At 38.3% G+C, this 18,650-nt stretch overlaps 1 protein-coding gene across 5 annotated transcripts in view; it reads right to left on the bottom strand.

The window, feature by feature from the left end:
* The window catches only part of GSAP (gamma-secretase activating protein), a gene marked incomplete at both ends in the record, with an annotated part of 74,669 nt that extends 60,397 nt beyond the window's left edge, over nucleotides 1–14,272 (bottom strand). For 3 of the 5 annotated variants that reach the window (XM_084229441.1, XM_084229443.1, XM_084229445.1), the window contains 5 exons: nucleotides 28–81; nucleotides 390–459; nucleotides 3,947–4,003; nucleotides 4,890–4,957; nucleotides 14,149–14,272. In XM_084229441.1, coding sequence (XP_084085567.1) covers nucleotides 28–81; nucleotides 390–459; nucleotides 3,947–4,003; nucleotides 4,890–4,957; nucleotides 14,149–14,272 — 373 coding nt within the window. Of the gene's footprint in view, nucleotides 1–27; nucleotides 82–389; nucleotides 460–3,946; nucleotides 4,004–4,889; nucleotides 4,967–14,148 lie in introns of all 5 variants that reach the window. The other 2 variants (XM_084229442.1, XM_084229444.1) reach the window with 2 other exon arrangements.
* Between the last annotated feature and the right edge of the window lie 4,378 nt (nucleotides 14,273–18,650).

Below are 18,650 nucleotides of genomic sequence, written 5' to 3'. Positions count from 1 at the left end.
TAGACCCCTAAATTATAATTTCATTACCTGGTTGAAGTTCATTCCATCTTCCTTCTTTAGTAGACTGAACTAAACTGGCAGCTAATGAAAAAAGAAAAAGAAAATAATAATCCATTAGCAAATGATCCATTCAGTATTTTGTTCAGTTTTACCATATTACACCTGAAATAAGTGACAGCTCAAAGGATCTTTCAAATTAAGGGAAAATACAAGGCATTCCTCTTTTGTTGAGAGACTCTACAAATTCTTTATTTCAAGTCTAATCCCCCAAGAGTATCCCTTCTCAGAAAACCATTGTTACAGAATAATTAAATATTGCATATATCCATACTTTGAAACTTTGGAAAGATAGTTTACTTGACAGGTAACAATAAAAGAGTTCCACTTACCAAGTAAAGTTCTCTCATTGTTGACAGAGCAACTAACAACTTGGTAGTCTTTCTCAAATGTATAGAGATACTATTAAAATAAAAGTATTTTTTAATTCAGAGTTCATATTAAATAACAATGTTATGAATATCAACTCATTACATTCACAAAATGCAAAACATTTTACTATAAGAATTATCAATGATTTTATCTATACTGAGAAATTTCAGGTTATTTTAAGAGAAGATTTAATATTGTAGACCATGTTTAACACTGAAACTTAATCACAATGCAACAGAGTGGTTAAGAGCACAGAATCAAACTAGAACCAAGTTCAAACTCTAATTCTGCCACTTGCTAACTATAAAACTTTAATCAAGTTATTCAACCTCTCTATTTCCCCAGTAAATTAGGCATCATAATAACTATTCATGAGATTATTAGAAGGATCAAGTAAGATAATACAGAGCACTTATTATAATGTCTGCCACACATAATAAGTACTCAAAAGTTACCTAGTGATTACTGAGGCAAGTAAAATTTTAATCAAATTATATAACTATGATATCATTAGCTTAGTCCTAGAGACTGCCACAAATATACCTCTAGTAATATTCTCATACTTAGAGGGTTGGCAAAATAATCTTCCTCTAATCCTTATTTTTTATTTTTTCTGTTGCTGTTTGAATTTTTTAAATGTCACAAGGTCCCAATTCCTTGAATAGTAAAGAAAATGAAAATCATCATGCAGAAGGAGGATGTGATGTGAAGATTGGGGAACTAGAAGTAAACACAATTATATTAGGCAAACTCTCTTAAAGGTATACTCAGAGGATAAAGGAAAGATAGCATCTTAGACCTCAGAAGAGGACAAGTCAAGAGAAATAATAACAGAAGTATTAATAAAATAATTAGTACCAGCAGACTAAAATATGACTGGGAATACACTAGAATTCTACGCTAGAACTCTAGTTGATGAAAAATTTTGGGGAGTCAGAAATCAACTGATTAGAGAAAGTTAATAAGAAGGCTCTGAATTCATGTGAGCAATTCTGTTTTCCTTTGACTCTTGCTTTAACTAAATAATTTTAATTTATAAATAGAAGAATCATGGAAGCACACATTTAATTCTTAGAGTTTTATTCTTTTAATTATAAAATACCATATAAGCAACATATAAGACAGTCTCAGTGTTTAAAACATGAAAACACTTCTAAATAAAAAGTCAAGGTCCTCCATTATGCTTATCCAATCCCAACTCTATCCCAAAAGGAGATATGCTTGCAATTTGCTCTGCAGCTTTCTAGATGAGTTTTAAATATATATTTATATACATATACTGCCTAATTTCCTTGCAAGCTTTTAAAATATAAATGGAAGGTATTGTTTCAGCAACTGCAAGCAATCATGTGACAATATGTTTTGGACAGTCTTCTGTGCCAGTATATTACTGGTAGACTTCTTAATACTTTAATGGTTGTAAGGATATCCAAAGAACTTGCTGGTGGGTATTTTACATGATCCAATGAACTTCTTTTACATATATCTTTGAAAACTTGTGTACGTATCTTTCTAGTATCAAAGCCTTTCATCTGAATTTCTGGTTCAAAAAGTATGCAAGTTCAGAATTCTTCTATTGTAAGCATCAAAATATCTGCCCTCAAATAGCTTCTGTTAAAGGGCAATTAGTAGCTCATGAAATTGAATAGTGTAGGGCATATGGCTTCAGCACTAGTTGAAGTTGAAAATAACCATCTGTTAGCTTTCTGAGTTCAATCCAGTCTCACTCTCCACACAGCAAGGATCTAAGTTCTATTCCCTAAGCCAGACAAGTTCCAACCTCACATTAGCAAACCCAGTATAAGAGTCCATGCCCCAAATTCCCCACAAAGTCCATTATTCACTTGTATTCAACCAGTTTAGGTCATATTCATTTTTTATGCACTAACAAGGAAGGCCTGCATGAAGAAGGAAGGGTAATGGGAATTTGCTTAGTTTTGCATAATGAATACTTTGCTTCTCTTTTGGTTATTACTATGTCTGGAATATAGCAATGAAGGAAACAGATATTTTCATATGAAGGAAAATTGTAAGAATTTGTCATCAGTATACCTAACCTATATAATGATAAATGATATAAAAGGCTAAAAAATAATTGAAAAAGAAGGGAAATGAACTTTTTTTTAAACAAAAGGAACCACAGAACATCAGGAAGGAAGAAAGAACAATGGAAAGGGCAAATGTGTGACAACATGCACAGAACTGAAGAGGGTTATATCAAGTGGAGTAAGTCAGAATGAGAAACACAAATATCAAATGATTTCACTCATAAGTAGAATAGTCAAACAAAGATTAGACAAAAACAAGCCAAGACAAACCAAAGAAATCTGACTGCAGAATTGAGGTTACCAGAAGGGGAGGGTTAGGAATGAGAGCAAGTGGAGAAAGGGTTCAATAGGCTACAATGGAAGATTACTGGTGCTTTAGTGGCAGCTATGGTGTGATAACATAGATTTATAGAAGTGTGAACTACACCCCTAAAACATATACATACACAGTTGTAAATCAGTATTACCTCAATATACATATTTTTTAATTGGAAAAGGCAAAACTAGGGGCAAATTCTTGATCTAAGTAAGACTCTCTCCATTCAACTAAGAGGATGTAGATAATAACAATGCTAATACCAACAATGTGCCTATGACAAGATACTGTAAAACAAGGCAAAGGGAATACTGTACTAAAAACTTGAGATTTTACTTTTTCTAGACTTGCATTGTGACAATGTTTTCTTGTCATTGTGAGACAAGAATGTCTCACATTGTGAGACACTGTGTCTCCATACCTGAGAGGGGAAACGCTCAATCCATATTGGATCATTGAATGAATGCAGGCAAAGAGGTGGAAGAACAGGAAAGAAGAGAAAAATAACCAAGCAATATATGGGAAGCCTGAAGAATAAGATGACCAGTGAGAAATATAGAGCATATAAAGGAGATTTAAGTCCAAGAAGGTCTAATATTCAATTCTAAATTGCTTTTACATGGACCTAAAATCTGTAATTCCCCCCTATTTGCCCCAAGAATGAGACAAAACCTTTGACATCAAACAATGCCTTATGTGAAAAGTCTGTGGTGGGAGGATAAAGAAAGGGGGGCTAGGCTTTATACATGGATCTTTGAGAAGATAAGTAAAGATAAAAGAGAAGCAAAACTCCAAGTCAGAGTCATTATGAGTTCCTAAACTTCTAAGAGCTCACAAATCTTAGGGAGGGCATTGGATTTCCTACAGAAAATGAGATAATTGGTTTGAGTCAGTTTTGTTTAAATCTCAAAAGATTAAGAGACTTCAGCTGGAGTTTTGGTTCAGGAGTCTTTGGACTTTTTTTTTTTTTCTTTAAGATAATGGTGCAAGAGATGGTTAAAGAGAGAAGAGGAGGAAAGCAAAGAAATATATACTAAATTTTTAGAAAATTAAATGGAATTTGTATATAGAAAAATGAGAAGGCAGAAAGAAGGAAAATTCTAAAAGCAACACAGTAACCAATGAGTAATCTATGATTTATGGTAACTATTACCTCATTTTGTCTGGTTTGGCAATCATATAATCCAAAGAAGACATTTCCCTTATTTTCCTAAAAAAAAATTAAATGTTACTATTTAGGAAGTTAGGGCTTTTAAAAATGAACCATCAATAATGCAACCATCATTAGCAATAAGTACTCTAAAGGTAGCTTGCTGTGCTACCTTTAAAAAAGGACTGAACCTGTTTTAGGTAGTCCTCTGGGTTCACAGAGTAAAATGGACCCAGAAAGTATAGCTCAGTGAGTTTTGGGGACTCCATCTAGTAAGGGCTAAACATTGTGAAGAGACAAATATTTCTTAACTTTCATTTATTTCTTTATGAGAATATGTATGATGGATATTGGGAGTTGCTAGTACAATCCATGATAGTCTTATAAGTAAAACTTTTTGAATCAAAATAGTCCTTTTATGTACCATACTGATACATTTTTAAGGAGAAAAAACCACAATGATATAACTGTGCAGAGCAAACTGGTCACTAAAAATAATCTTTCATATTTTCCAGTTATAGTAAAATTATCAGTAGAGATAATTTTCTTTTCTTAGAACATTTAACATTAAAAATATATTATTAAATAATAATGTAATGCCTTGAAAGTCTGAGCATATCTAATTCCAGAAAGATAATGTAGAGTAATCATATTCAATATTTTCTGAAAGACGAACATTTATTAATTCAGTTTTAATATTTCATATTTATTTGGCATTTTTCCACCAGAAAGTGGAATTATTCATTAATTCAAAAATTTTAAAGTGTCACACATTACATACAGTTTATTTTAAAAAGAGAAAATACTTTATATGACAGATTTCTTATTCATTATCTCTCAATAGGTTCTAGCATAGAATCTGTGCAAAGAGCACATGAGGTTAAAATAGTAAATTATATATTAAGTATATTTTACCACAATAAAAAAAGAGAGGATATAAACATACCTTATATGTATAAATAATATTTCCATTTCTTTCAACATTTACTATATGCAAGCTCTCATAGTTTTTTTCTAACACACCTAAAAACAATAATAAAAGTAAGTTAATACATTCCAGATGTTCAAAACATAGTTATCATATTTAACATTAGTGAAAAGTCAAATGCAAAAGTATACTGATGATACCATTAATATGTAAAAATAGAGGGTTAATCTACTGTATTAGAATTCAGAATAACAGTGAACTTTAGGGAAGAATAAAAGATAATGATTAGGTAGTATCTCAAGAGAGCCTTCTGAGGAGCTGGCACTATTGCCCATGTTGGGTATACAGAAACACTCACTTTGCAATAACTCACCATGCTGCATACTCTTGACCTGTACACTTTTGTGTGTCTACATTATGTTCAATAAACTTTAAATATCTATTAGTTTTTACTTTATTTTGAAGTATTTCCAAGTTATATGAGGTTAGAATTGTTATGGCTTCCTGGTAGATAGACCTATTGAGAACTAACCTGAGCTGCCAAACATTAGAGTATTCAATTAAAACAAATTAAAAAAAAAACACTCAATAAGATCAAATCAAGATGGTGGCAGAGGAGACTCCATGCTTTGCTTTCAGGACAATAATCTGTAAGTTAGCAAGACCAGCATTGTACCCAAAGGGTCCCTTGTGAGTTGGCACAAAATTGGAACATACTGGAATTCAGCACAGGACACTGAGGAGATTCATGTATCAATAAACAAGTGGTAAATGGAGAGAAACGTAAACAAAGGTCATATATGATAAACCCACGGCTAATATCATACCAAATGGCAAAAAACTAAAAGCTTTTCCTTTAAGATCAGGTACAAGAGGGCCTCCCTGGTGGCGCAGCAGTTGAGCGCTGGGTTGTGAAGCTGCCCGCAGCCTCTGAAGCGCCGGTTTGATCCCCAGCTGCTCCCCGGCCACTGGAGGAGGGTCCCACATGGCGTGCAGACCTCTCCTGCCTCCCGCTGCTCCCCTCAGCAGTGCACTTCGGTCCTTCTGCCTGCTCTGCTCCCCGCTCTGGTGAATCCTCTCACCCTCCCGTGCTTCTGACTGTACCCAGTGCTTGTATAAATAAATAAATAAATCTAAAAAAAAAAAAAAAGCTGCATTGTATATCCATATGCATAAGATTAAACTGGATTTGGGGCCTCCCCGGTGGCGCAGCGGTTGAGCGCTGGGTTGCGAAGCTGCCCGCGGCCTCTGCGGCGCCGGTTCGATCCCCGGCTGCTCCCCGGCCACCGGAGGAGGGTCCCACATGGCGCGCAGACCTCTCCTGCCGCCCGCTGCTCCCCTCAGCAGTGTACTTCGGTCCTTCTGCCTGCTCTGCTCCCCGCTCTGGCTCTGGTGAATTCTCTCACCCTCCCGCACTTCTGACTGTACCCAGTGCATGTATAAACAAAAAAAACAAACAAACCAGCAAACAAATAAATAAAGCATGCCTCTATAAAAAAAAAAAAAAAAAAAAAAGATTAAACTGGATTTGAAAAAAAAATTTTAAAAAAAGATCAGGTACAAGAAAAGGATGTCTTTACTTACTACTCCTCAAGATAATACTGGAAGTCTTAGCTAGAGCAATTAGACAAGAGGAAGATATAACAAGGGATTCAAACTGAGAAAGAAGAAGTAAAATCATCACTTCTTGCAGATGACATAATATACACAGAAAACCCTAAGGAATCCACCAAAAAAACCACTGGATATGGTAAATCAGTACAGTAAATAAAAGATTACAAAAATCAGTTGCATTCTTATATACAAACAATGGATTAGAAGAGAAAGAAATTAAGACCATCTCCTTTACTATTGCATTAAAAAGAATGAAATAGTTAGGACTAAATTTTTTATCTTTAATTATTTTATATATTTTTACATGATTTTTCATTTTTGTACAATGTATGCACTTTCATCTTGGTTATAGTCCCCGTAAAATTCCCGCCACTCATTCACCCGTGAACTATCACCATGGTCCCTTGTTCTCTTCCCACCCTTGTTTTGATCCTACTCCCTTCTTTCTCCCTCTCCCCACCATAGTGTGTCTCTGATTTATAGTTGCCTGTTGATTTTGATTTTTGCTTTACTATAATTTACCTAGGACCAAATTTAAAGGTGATAAAGGACCTATACAAAGAAAACTATATGGCATTGTTAAAAGAAATAGAAGACCAAGAAATGAAAAGATATTCCCTGCTCATGGGCAGGAATAATTAACATTGTTAAAAATAACCATCTTATGAACAACAAATATATATAAATAAATAAATAATTTAAAAAATCTTACCTAAAAAAATATACAGATTCAAAGCAATTCTTATAAAAGTTTCAACAGCATTCTTCAAAGAAACAGAACATTATTAAAATAGATATGGAAACACAAAAGACCCCACAGCAATCCTAACAAAAAAGGAAGAACAGAGGCATCACATTCCCAGACTTAAAACTATACTATGTAGTTATATTAATCAAAATAGTATGGTATTGTTATAATGGAATACAACCAAGAGCTCAGAAATAAATCCACATTTATATAAGCAGCTAATCTACAACAATGGAGTCCAGAGCATACATTGAAGAAATAAAAGTCTCTTCAACAAATGATGCTGGGAAAACTGGAAAGCCACATGCAAAACAATGAAACTAGACAACTATCTCTTTCCATATACAAAAATTAACTCAAAGTGGATTAAAGACTTGAATGTAGGACCTGAAACCATTAATCACATAAAAGAAAACAAAGGCATTCAATGATGTTGGGGATTCAACTCCAACAGCAAGGGAAACAAAAGAAAAAATAAACACATGGAACTACATAAAACTAAAAATTTTCAGCAGAGTGAAGGGGACTGTCATTATTTGAAAAGATACCCTATTGAATGGGAGAAAACATCTGCACATCATACATCTGACAAGGAGTTAATATTCAAGATCTATAAAGAAAAAAAAATCAAAAAATGGGCAGAAGAGCTAATGGACACTTCTCCAAAGAAAACATACAGATGTCCAAAAGGCAAATTAAAAAAATGCTCATTATCACTTGTCATCAGGAAAATGCAAATCAAAACCACAGTGAGATAACATCTCATAACTGAGAGCATGGCCCATGTCAAAAAGACCAACAAGTGTTGGCAAGGATGTGGAGAAAAAGAAACCGTCATACACTGTTGGTGAGAATGTAACAGGTCCAACCACTACAGAAAATAGAATGGAGGTTTCTCAAAATATTAAAAATAGAACTATATACAATCCAGCAACTTCATGTCTAGGTATTTACCCAAAGAATAAAAAAAAAAAAAAGAATGAAAAAAAAAAACCCCACTGATTTGAAGGGATATATGCACTACTAAGTTCATTGCAGAGTTATTTACAATAGTTATGGAAGCAACCTAAATGCCCAAAGATAGATAAGTAGATACACAACAGAATACAACACAGCTATAATTAAAAAAAGATGAACTCTTGTCATTTGTAACAATATGGATGGAATTCAACTTTTAGCAGTGCATTTAATGTAGTATCCAGGCATTGATTTATAAAGGTGCACACCTGAAATCTATTTAGCATTATAAATGAATTCAGTGTTAGATGAGTAATTTTGCAAAGGAGCATGAAGACCATTGGAGTTCTCCTTCATGCTTTGAGAAATAGTTATGTGAGTGTATTTCACTTTGTGAAAATTAAGTGTTCTGTATGGAAACCAGATTTTGATGGAGAGAGACTTTACAAAAAAAAATATTTAACTTAAAAGTTGCTCAACCATCTTCTAAAATTTTAGGATATTCCTCTCAATTCTACAAAGGATTTAAACAGTGGTAGAAATAGCATTGATAATTTCATCATTAACTGGAGAAAATCAAGTATTTCCCTAATTTCCTCGAAAGAAAAGTTACTTAAACTTGACTCACTTTTATCTTACATTATGTTTTTAGATATTAAAATATTATTATGTTGATTATGACATTCCCTGCTCCTCATGGGAAAAGCTGCCTGCATCTCCTGCAGGGTGAAGTAAAGGGAGCTGTCAGACACACTTCACACTGATTAAAAAATAAGAATAATTACTTGCTTCTTAGAGGAATAATATGAATCATTTCATTTACTGCCAAAGAGAATTTCACAATTTGCATAGTTCTATCTCATCCACATTATATTAAGTGTTATAAACCTATTGTATTGAAAACACAGTTGAGCTTCAATTAGGTTACGATACTGGGCCAATATCATACATCAAAAAAATGGCACAGGCTAATCTCAACCTAGAAAAAGGTAAACAGAATGAACCAAGTTTCTCGTATTAGGCTTACAATGGGAAAATGGATAAACACTGAACAATCCTTCTAAGGTAGATATTGTAGACATCCAAGAAAAATTTCAGTTTGTTTCTTTTTATCCTACACATGACTCAAAACTTTTGGAATGCAGTGTGTCAATATTTTCCAAAGTATTTTTTTTCTTTCAAGATTATAAGGATGCTGGGACAGATCCTCTCAAAAGTACACTTAAAAGGTTTCAGCTAAGATAAGAAATTATAAGAAATCTTACTAAAGACATGCAATTTCCTTGCAAAAGCACAGGTATTTTCAAATCACTAAAATATAAAGAGGAAAAAAAATCTTCAACAAGTAAAGATTACAAAAAATAATATGATTATTCCATTAAGCCGTAAAACCATTAAACCAAACTGGCCATGCATTAGAATTATCAGGGGAGCTTTTAAAACAACATAGATGCCCAAGCTGTTCCCAAAATAGTCTGATTTTATTGGACTGACTGAGAGACCCAGTCTCTGTGTGTTTGTCTTTTTTCAGTTCTCCAGGTAAGTCTAATGTTCATCCAGGATTGAGAAGCATCAAATGACAATTTATGTTCTATATTAAACAACATGCACTAAATAGCATAACAATGACCAATTTATAATGTCACCCTGGCTGAGAGAGTTGAAAGAAATAATAAAAATAATGCCTTTATGAGTGTGTTAAGTAAGAAAACTGCAGTTTAAATACTTCTGCAGTTAAGCACATAGTCCTCATCTCAAGAGCATTTGAACTAGACAAATTTGGCAATATTGGAAATCTCGAAACTGATTGTCTCACCACATACTATTAACCCATCAGCCTTTCCTCCCCAGATTAGTTGCTCATGTTTTAGACACACCCTTTTAAAAAAAAGTATTCAATAAGCTCTTTGCTTATTCATTCTGACTCTTCTCCCAGTACACCATCATTGGAAAGTCCAAAGGAGGAAGTTTAGCAATTTCAAAGGAGGAAATGTGGCTTAATTTTAGAGTTCAGCATGCTTAGCATTCAAGAAAGAAAAACATATAACATTTAACAGATACTTGCAGAAGTAAACCCACTAAAGAAAAGGGTATTAAAGGTGTTGGCAAGTTACAGCTCATATACAATTGAAGAAGGTTTGAAAACATTAATTGAAGAGGTACATACACCCTCATGTTTGTTATAACATAATTTCAACAGCTAAAAGTAGGAAGCAATCTAAATGCCCATCAACAGATGATTAGACAAAGATGAGGTGTGTGTGTACAATGAAATACTACTCAGCATTAAAAAAAGATGCAGTCCTAGGGCCTCCCCGGTGGCGCAGCGGTTGAGTGCTGAGTTGCGAAGCTGCCCGCAGCCTCTGCAGTGCCAGTTCAATCCCCGGCTGCTCCCTGGCCACCAGAGGAGGGTCCCACATGGTGTGCAGACCTCTCCTGCCACCCGCTGCTCCCCTTAGCAGTGTACTTCGGTCCTCCTGCCTGTTCTGCTCCCTGCTCTGGCTCTGGTGAATTCTCTCACCCTCCCACACTTCTGATTGTACCCAGTGCTTGTATAAATAAATAAATAAATAAATAAATAAATAAATAAATAAATCTTTAAAAAAAAAAGATGCAGTCCTGACATTTACAACAACATGGGTGAATCTAGAGGGTTGACTTAGCAACTTCACTGTTAGGCACACATACCGGAGAGAAGCTTGTGCAAGTGTGCACCAGGTTAGGAAAAGCATTGACTGTAATAGCAAACCCTAGAAACTTCCCAAATGTTATCCACCAGAAAGAGGCAAGTAAAATTGTGTTCCCTAGGAACCATCTTGAGAAAGTCTAGTATCCAGGAATTTTAGTAGGGAGGATAAAGTGGGATTAAAACTGGTAGGAAGAAGGATGAGGAAACAGGACTAGCAAGGGAGAAGTCAAGCCCAGTAGTCCTCCATCAGGGCAACTCTAGAACTGAAAAAGATTGTTAAGAGTTATCCCATGCCCACGGCAGACCTCTCCTGTCTCACCCACTGCTCCCCTCGGCAGTGTATTTCAGTCAGTTTGCCTGTTCTGTTCCCCGCTCTGTCTCTGGTGAATCCTCTCACCCTTCCGCACATCTGGCCTGTACCCTGGTTCTTGTATAAATAAATAAATCTTTAAAAAAAAAATGTTACTCCATGCCTTTGGCCAATGCTTCATTAGATGTGGGCCGCACCCTAAGGGCATGAAGTTCAATGAGTTAATTTTTGAAGGGGCTGACAGCTCAAAACTACATGACCATCTTCACAGCATCTGGGACAAGCCTTCCTTAAAAAGAAAATATAAAATGGTATCTCTATGTCCATTGTACTGCTATATATTCATACAATAGAATACTATACAGTAGTGAAATTTAATGACCTATATAATAAATCTCACACTGTTGAGAATAAAAAAAGGCAAAAAGAATTATGCTTTCATTTACTTAAAGTTCACAAACAAGCAAAATGAAATGAAATACATATGGGTTAAAACTATAAGCTCAAAAGAATGTTACAATATAAAAGTTTAAATGGTTCTTACCTGTGGGAGATGAAGCTTAGAGAAAGAAATGTAGAATCAGATATAGAGGCAAAAGTCCTTCAAAAGTCTTGATTTGGTCTTATTGATATTTTTAAGCTGGGTAGTGGGTACATGGTTTTGTTATTATTGCTATTCATAGTTTGAATGTGTTAAAGTGTTCTTTTGTGTAATTGTTTTAATTTTTAAAAAATATATATATTTTCTGTGGCAGGTAGGAAGAGACTATTTCCCCAAAGTTCAATGTAGAACCAAGAGCAGAAGCTGTAAACAAATCTGGTCTTCTTACACCATGACCTCCCATAGTTGACTAAAATGCCATCCTACAAACATTGAATTTCTATAATTGACTTAAGTCTAGCTCCTGGCTATTTTACCAGGAATATGTCATACTTCATGAGCATTGTTTAGCACCATTAAAAAAATCTTCAATTGTATTTGTTGATATAAAGATATTAAGGCTTCAAATTTAGATAGCAAGTGTATAGAGAAGAGATATTACAATAGAATAATTATTCATAATTTACATTTGAAAAGCTGAGACTTGGAAAGAAAAATAATTTGTACAAAAGTAGAGAAATAGCTATGCTAGAAATAAAATAGACTCCAGGTTCCCCTGCCAGTGACTCAGATTATAGCAGAAGAGGAATTAATTTGCATTTTCTTGAGCTACCACCCACAGGTGATTACCAGAAGTAGCAGTTTCTCTTCATGTAAGTGTAATGCCTTACCAAAGTGCTCTATAAGAGCAAGATACTAAAAATATTAGAAAAAGCTGGCATTTCTATTAAATTTACCTGCTAAGGATCCAAGAACAACTCTTGTTTAGTGGAATGTCAATACACAAGTTTGTCTTTCTTCACAGATGAGTGAAAGATACAGGAAGTGAAGCTCACACACAGTTTTTCAATCACAACACATATCACTGTAACATAAGACTGTGGCATTTCACACTTGACCTAACTTCTCATTTACAGACACCTGCCATTTAGCTATATACAGCAGATATTCAGAGAAAGGACTACTTTGTAATGGGTAGCAGACTTGGAGCTACCTATTGTGTTTTAAAAAGTTAAATCTTCAAAAACTCTTTAGGAGACATTTTAATTTTTTTAAAAAGTGAAGCTTCACTATCAAGATAATAATAGCAAACTTGAGAGTTGAGCCACACAAACATGACTTCTTATTTGGAACTAACAATCAACAAACTAGCACAGGGACCCCTACAAACAATTTCACTACAGCCACAAAATAGCTGCACATAGTGTGAAAACATAAGGAGGGGTTAGAGAACTCTGACCAGAGTTAGGGGGAAAGGCATGTAGAAATGGATAATGTGATAGCCCTTATCAAAATGCCCTCCAACAATTGAAGAAAACTAGAGTAAGAAAAGAGCAGCCAGCACATGAAGTGGACAGCGCCTGTGCACCAGGGAGGGACCAGGATATCATTGCTTGGAAACTGAATCTAGGCCCTGAAGACGCACCATTATTTACAGCAAACTTTTCTTAAAAGGAAAAACAAGCAAAAACTGGGAAATCACAAGAGTTCCCCTTCTTCAAAGATTTTCATTCCACCCTCAAAACCAAAATATGTAACTTTTCTGACAGATGGAAACAAAAGCCTTGCTTCTGGAATGCATTGCCATTTACCCTGAGCAGTTAGGCAGGAAAACTGAGCATCATTTTGTCTCAAATCCCCCCTTGCCAGCTGGCACAGGTGTTCTATTGCGGGGCGAGAAGAGTTTGTATGGTGCTTCTTTGGAAAACAGCCTGTAGTCAGTTCACTGCTCACAGCCTGAAAACTGTTAATACAGATGCAGAAACACACTTCACAAATGTGGGAACCAACTGCTCCTATTAAGTATTTATATAGCTTCCTTGGTGGCCACGGTTCATCTTTTCTTACTCCTAAGGCAGGAACTCCCCTAGTTTCTGTGGTGTTCCTGCCAGGGTGATGAACCGCCCTAGGCAAGCTGAAAAGCCCACGAAGCACAGAGGACAATGCTCTCCCACTCTGCTCAGCTTTGAGGGGAGTTTTGGCAGCTGCCCCTCAACTTCCTGCCCTGATGGGAGATGCTAACGGTACCACTGGTGGTCGAGGCCTTTCTGTTAGAGGTGAATGACTGTGAGCAACAACGAGTCATTGTTGCCGGCGGACTCTCGATAAGCAGCAGTGAAGCCCAGCTGCGCCCTTGCCTGGGCGCTGTCCCTCCAGCCTTCACCCAGTGGCCAGGGTGAGGGTGGCAAAGCCCAGACTCCAAAGAGGGAGGCTCACCCCTTGACACCAACTTTCACAGATTGGCAGGGTCCCCAGACCGCCCCGCCCCACCCCACCCCACCCCAACCTGGGGGCACCTCAGGTATGAATGATCCGAGACTCCCCGCCTGGCACACCCCTCCCCCAACACACGCACACGCAGCGCGCGCGCGCCTCCCGCACCTGCGCAGCCACCTCCGGGCTCCTGAGCGGCCCGCCGTGCCTGCAGCCAGGGGAGCACGTCCTTGCAGAGATCGAAGTCGACGTCGAGACGGAGAGCCATCGCCTGGATGCGGCCACTGGGCGGCTCTGAGGCCCGGCGCCGCCGGCATTCCCGGCCCCCAGCTCTACCTCGCCCTTCTCGCCTGCGCCCGCCCCCTCCTTCCTCTCCCCCGCCTCCCGGCGCAGGCCGCTTTCGGTTCTGCTGTGTCCTGGCCTGAGAAGCCGGGAGCACTGCCTCCTCCCGGCCCAGGCCCGCGAGGAGCACAGGAACCGCGAGGAGCGCAGGAACCGCGAGCTGGGCACTCTGGGCTGAAGGAAGGACAGAGCTAGTGGGAGGACTTGTATTTTTAAGGGCCTCAGAAGAGATGTGATTAGATCAATGATTTCCAGACTTTAAGGATTAAATATGGGGGGGGGGGATTAGGGGGAGCTCCCTGGTGGCGCAGATGTTAAAGACAGCACTATCAAACTATCGCCAGCCACTGCAGCACGATTTCGGTTTAGAGTCCCTGGCCAGGGAGCTACCCACTTGGTGCAACAGACCTCTCCTGTCTTGCCCAGTGCTCCCCCCAGCACTGTATTTCAGTCAATCTGCCTGTTCTGTTCCCCACTCTGTCTCTGGTGAATCCTCTCACTCTCCGCCCCCCCCTCCGACCCCACCCCCACCACTGGCCTATACCCCAGTTCTTGTATGGATATGGATAAATAAAAAAAATCTTTTAAAAAAGAGAGAATAAGTAAAATAGGGACTCCCTGGTGGCGCAAGGGGTTAAGCTATCAGCAGCTTCTTCAGCACGAGTTCCCGGCCAGGGAGCTATTCATTTGGCGCAGCAGACCTCTCCTTTCTCGCCAGTTGCTCCCCTCAGCAGTGTATTTCGTCTGTCTGCCTATTCTGCTCCCCACTCTGTCTCTGGTGAATCCTCTCACACACACATTCCCCCCCCTCCCCTCCATCTCTGGCCTGTGCTCCAGCTCTTGTATGCATAAATAAATAAAATCTTTAAAAAAGAAAGAAAGAAAGATGCTAGAGACACTGGAAAGGATTAATCAGTTTAAGTCGCTCAGCCTATTTTATTCAGGGTTCTTTACATGGGTTTCCACCTAGATGAATTGTGTTGGATTCACTCTGTAACTAGCTTTAAAATGTGTCCAGAAACAGGGTCTCCCCTGGTGGTGCAGCGGTTGAGCGCTGGGCTGCGAGGCTGCCCGCAGCCTCTGCAGTGCCGGTTCGTTCCCGGCTGCCGGCGAGGGTCCCACCAAAAAAAAAAAAAAAAAAATGACCAGAAACATGTCACCAAAATCGTGAAGGTGGTATATAAGTGACTGAAATTCAGTGTATGAAATTCAGTATATGAATTATACAGTATAGAGTATACTGAGCTGTGGAAATCATTCACTAAAGGAAAAGACTAGTGAATGGTGACTTACTGGCTTAAAATTTGTGACAGGTTAAGTGGGTAAGTGATTATCAGGCTTTTCTGCTCTCTGGTCATTAGGATTGATGATGGATCCCTGCAGTCCTGAATGCATGCCTAATAGCGGGCGCCTGGAGTGGGGTGTGGGCATATGTGGGGGGTACACCTGGGCTGAGACGGGCCACGTCATGGAAAACGGCTGCGTCATGGAAAACGGAACCAGCAGAAGAGAACAAGAGAGAAAGAGAAGCAGAAGATAGAGAACAAGAGAATACCAGATAGGCCAAAAAGAGTGAAGATTCACCCAGGGCTGGGAGGCCTGCTAGCCTCCCAGCCCCTGCCTCCGCCCCCACCCATGCCTGCCAGTGTACCTGGTAAAATCCCAATAAAAGCCTGAAAACCCACCCAGGACTCCAGGACTCTTCTTTATCCGTCGCATAGGTTCATAGAGATCCTGCCCTGTGCTCTTCCTGACCCTACAGGTTAGTACAAGAAAGCTTATTCTATAGAAGACAGAATTAGATACTGTCTTATCTTCTTTATTTAAAAAGTTGCTTCAACAGAAAAAGATATCCCATGTTCATGGACTGGAAGAAGAAACACTGTAGATATAGTCAATAGAATACTATTCCACTATTGAAAAAGATGAAATAGTGCCTTTTGGAATAACATGGATGGAACTTGAGGGTGATAACACGTGAAATAAGTCAGAAAATGAAAGACAATCACCAGATGATTTCACTCATTTGTGCATTATAAATAACCAAAGAAAATAGACTGTCTGTAGGGTCAGGAATGGACACTGTGCAGGTTTTCTAAGATCCCATGCAGACTGGGTAAAGGAGGAGTCAGAGTCCTCAGTGGTTTTTGCAGGTCTTTTATTGGGATTTACAAGGCATATGGCAGGCAGGGGTGCTGGGGGGCCGGGAGGCTGGCAGTCCTCCCAGCCCCCAGCAAATCTTCACTCTATCTGGGCTCTCTCTGGCGTTCTCTCTGCTTCTCTTCTTCTCTCTCGGCTTCTGCTCCGTCTTTCTCGGCTACTCTTTCGGCTTCTCCTGGCGTCCCCGTGATGCCACCCTTAAAAGTCCAGTCTTACTTAGCTCAGGTGAATCCCATCTACCTATGCCCAGACCCTACTCCAGGTGCCTGCCATGAGGCATGCACTCAGGACCGCAGGATCCATCATCTGTCCTGATGGTGGGAGGGCAGAAAAACCTGACATTTTTCCTTACCCTACACTGGCAAAACACAAAAATAATTCTAGATGTTGAAAAGTGTGGTGGTTATTGAGGGGGAAAAGTGTGGGAGGGGAAGATGGGGGTAATGAGATAGAGTGTTGTCTTGACATTGCAGCTTTGGTGGAGGGTGAGTGAAGCATGTGCACATGTAAAGGTGTGAAGTTGTACTCCCCAAATTAGATAGTTTTGTAAAAGAATGACAAATCAATAAAATTTGATTTTAAAAAGATATACAAAGGAAATATACCAAAAATAAACAAGATAATATAAAATACTTTCCTTTATGGGTGTTAATCTGTTTATAGCAATCATTTCACAATGTATATCAAATCATGTTGTATACTTCAAATACATGTGTTATAGTTAATAAATAAGCTGGAAGAAAAAAAAGAAAGAAAGCTGCCTCAAAGAATCATTAATCACAAGAACAAGCTTTTGGATGGAATATATTTCTACTTACTTCTAAGAAAAAACAGTTTATTTAACAGCGATGTTAAAATGAAAAGTTCTACTCCACTCACCTACCCAAGAAAGAACTTCTAGAAGTAACAAACTACACAATTTGATTTTGAAGAAGTTTTAAAATGGCCTACTTAACAAATTAATTTAAAAAAAATCTAACCTGCAAGGTATCTAAGGAAAGGACTGATGATAATAGGTTTGAAGTTTGGATTTAGCGGACAAATAAATATACTAAAAGAACATATTTATTAACAAACCCATGTGTTAAAATTAAACAGACATGAATCAACTAAAAAACAAATGACATTTTGGAGGTTAATCCTTTGAAAGTACAGCTGAGAATATTTTCGTGAAGATTAATAAAGGTTACCAGAAAAGTTAACTAAAACTTAAAATCTAAGTAAGTTTCCTCTGCACTTTGCAGGAAACAATCATTTTAAGTTTTGTAACTAAGATGCTAAAGCACTTACAATGAAGTGGCTTCTAATGGAGATATTAATTATGTTGATTCCCCACAGTAATTCCTTTTTAGTAGAAAAATAAAGATTAATGAAGAGCATGGAAGATAGAAATGTTTAAAGTGGAGATCACTGTAACTCCCTATAGGGTAAAGAAAAAATGTCAGGCTTTTCTGCCCTCCCGCCATCAGGATAGATGATGGATCCTTGTGGTCCTGAATGCGTGCCTGATGGCGGGCACCTGGAATAGGGTGTGGGCCTAGGTAGATGGGATTCACCTGGGTTTTTAAGGGTGGAGTCACGGGGATGCCAGTAGAAGCCGAGAAAGAAGCTGAGAGAGAAGCAAGAGAAGCAGAAGCTGAGAGAAGGCCGGAGAGCCCAGAGTGAAGACCTGCTGCGGGCTGGGAGGCCTGTCAGCCTCCCGGCCCCCCAGCGCCCCTGCCTGCCGTGTACCTGGTAATCCCAATAAAACCCTGCAAAACCACTGAGGACTCTGACTCCTCCTTTACCAGGTCTGCTGTATCAGAAAACCTGCACAGTGTCCTGTTCCTGCCCCTACACTCCCCCAAATCCATTTGCCCAAAGTCAGATGGTAACATTTCTTCTTGCCAGTGATTGATAAGGGAATGGGCATGCTCATTAATGAGGTCACCAAAATTCCAGAAAAACCCAAGTTAGCAGTGAATTATACAAGATTTTATTTTCTCACATTTGAGGTAGGCGAGCCAATACTTGCAGGAGAGGTGCCCAAAGTCAACAGGGATCCAGGCTTCTTTCTGCTTTCCATTATACCAGCCCTTTGCATGTATCTTTGTTCTCGTAGTCTAAGGTGACTACGAAAGCTTCAACTATCTTGTTTGCAATTA

Source organism: Talpa europaea (assembly GCF_964194135.1).
Source record: "Talpa europaea genome assembly, chromosome: 3".
Lineage (NCBI taxonomy): Eukaryota > Metazoa > Chordata > Mammalia > Eulipotyphla > Talpidae > Talpa > Talpa europaea.
The sequence above is the reverse complement of the archived record's forward strand: the minus strand, read 5'-3'. Positions and strand labels throughout refer to the sequence as shown.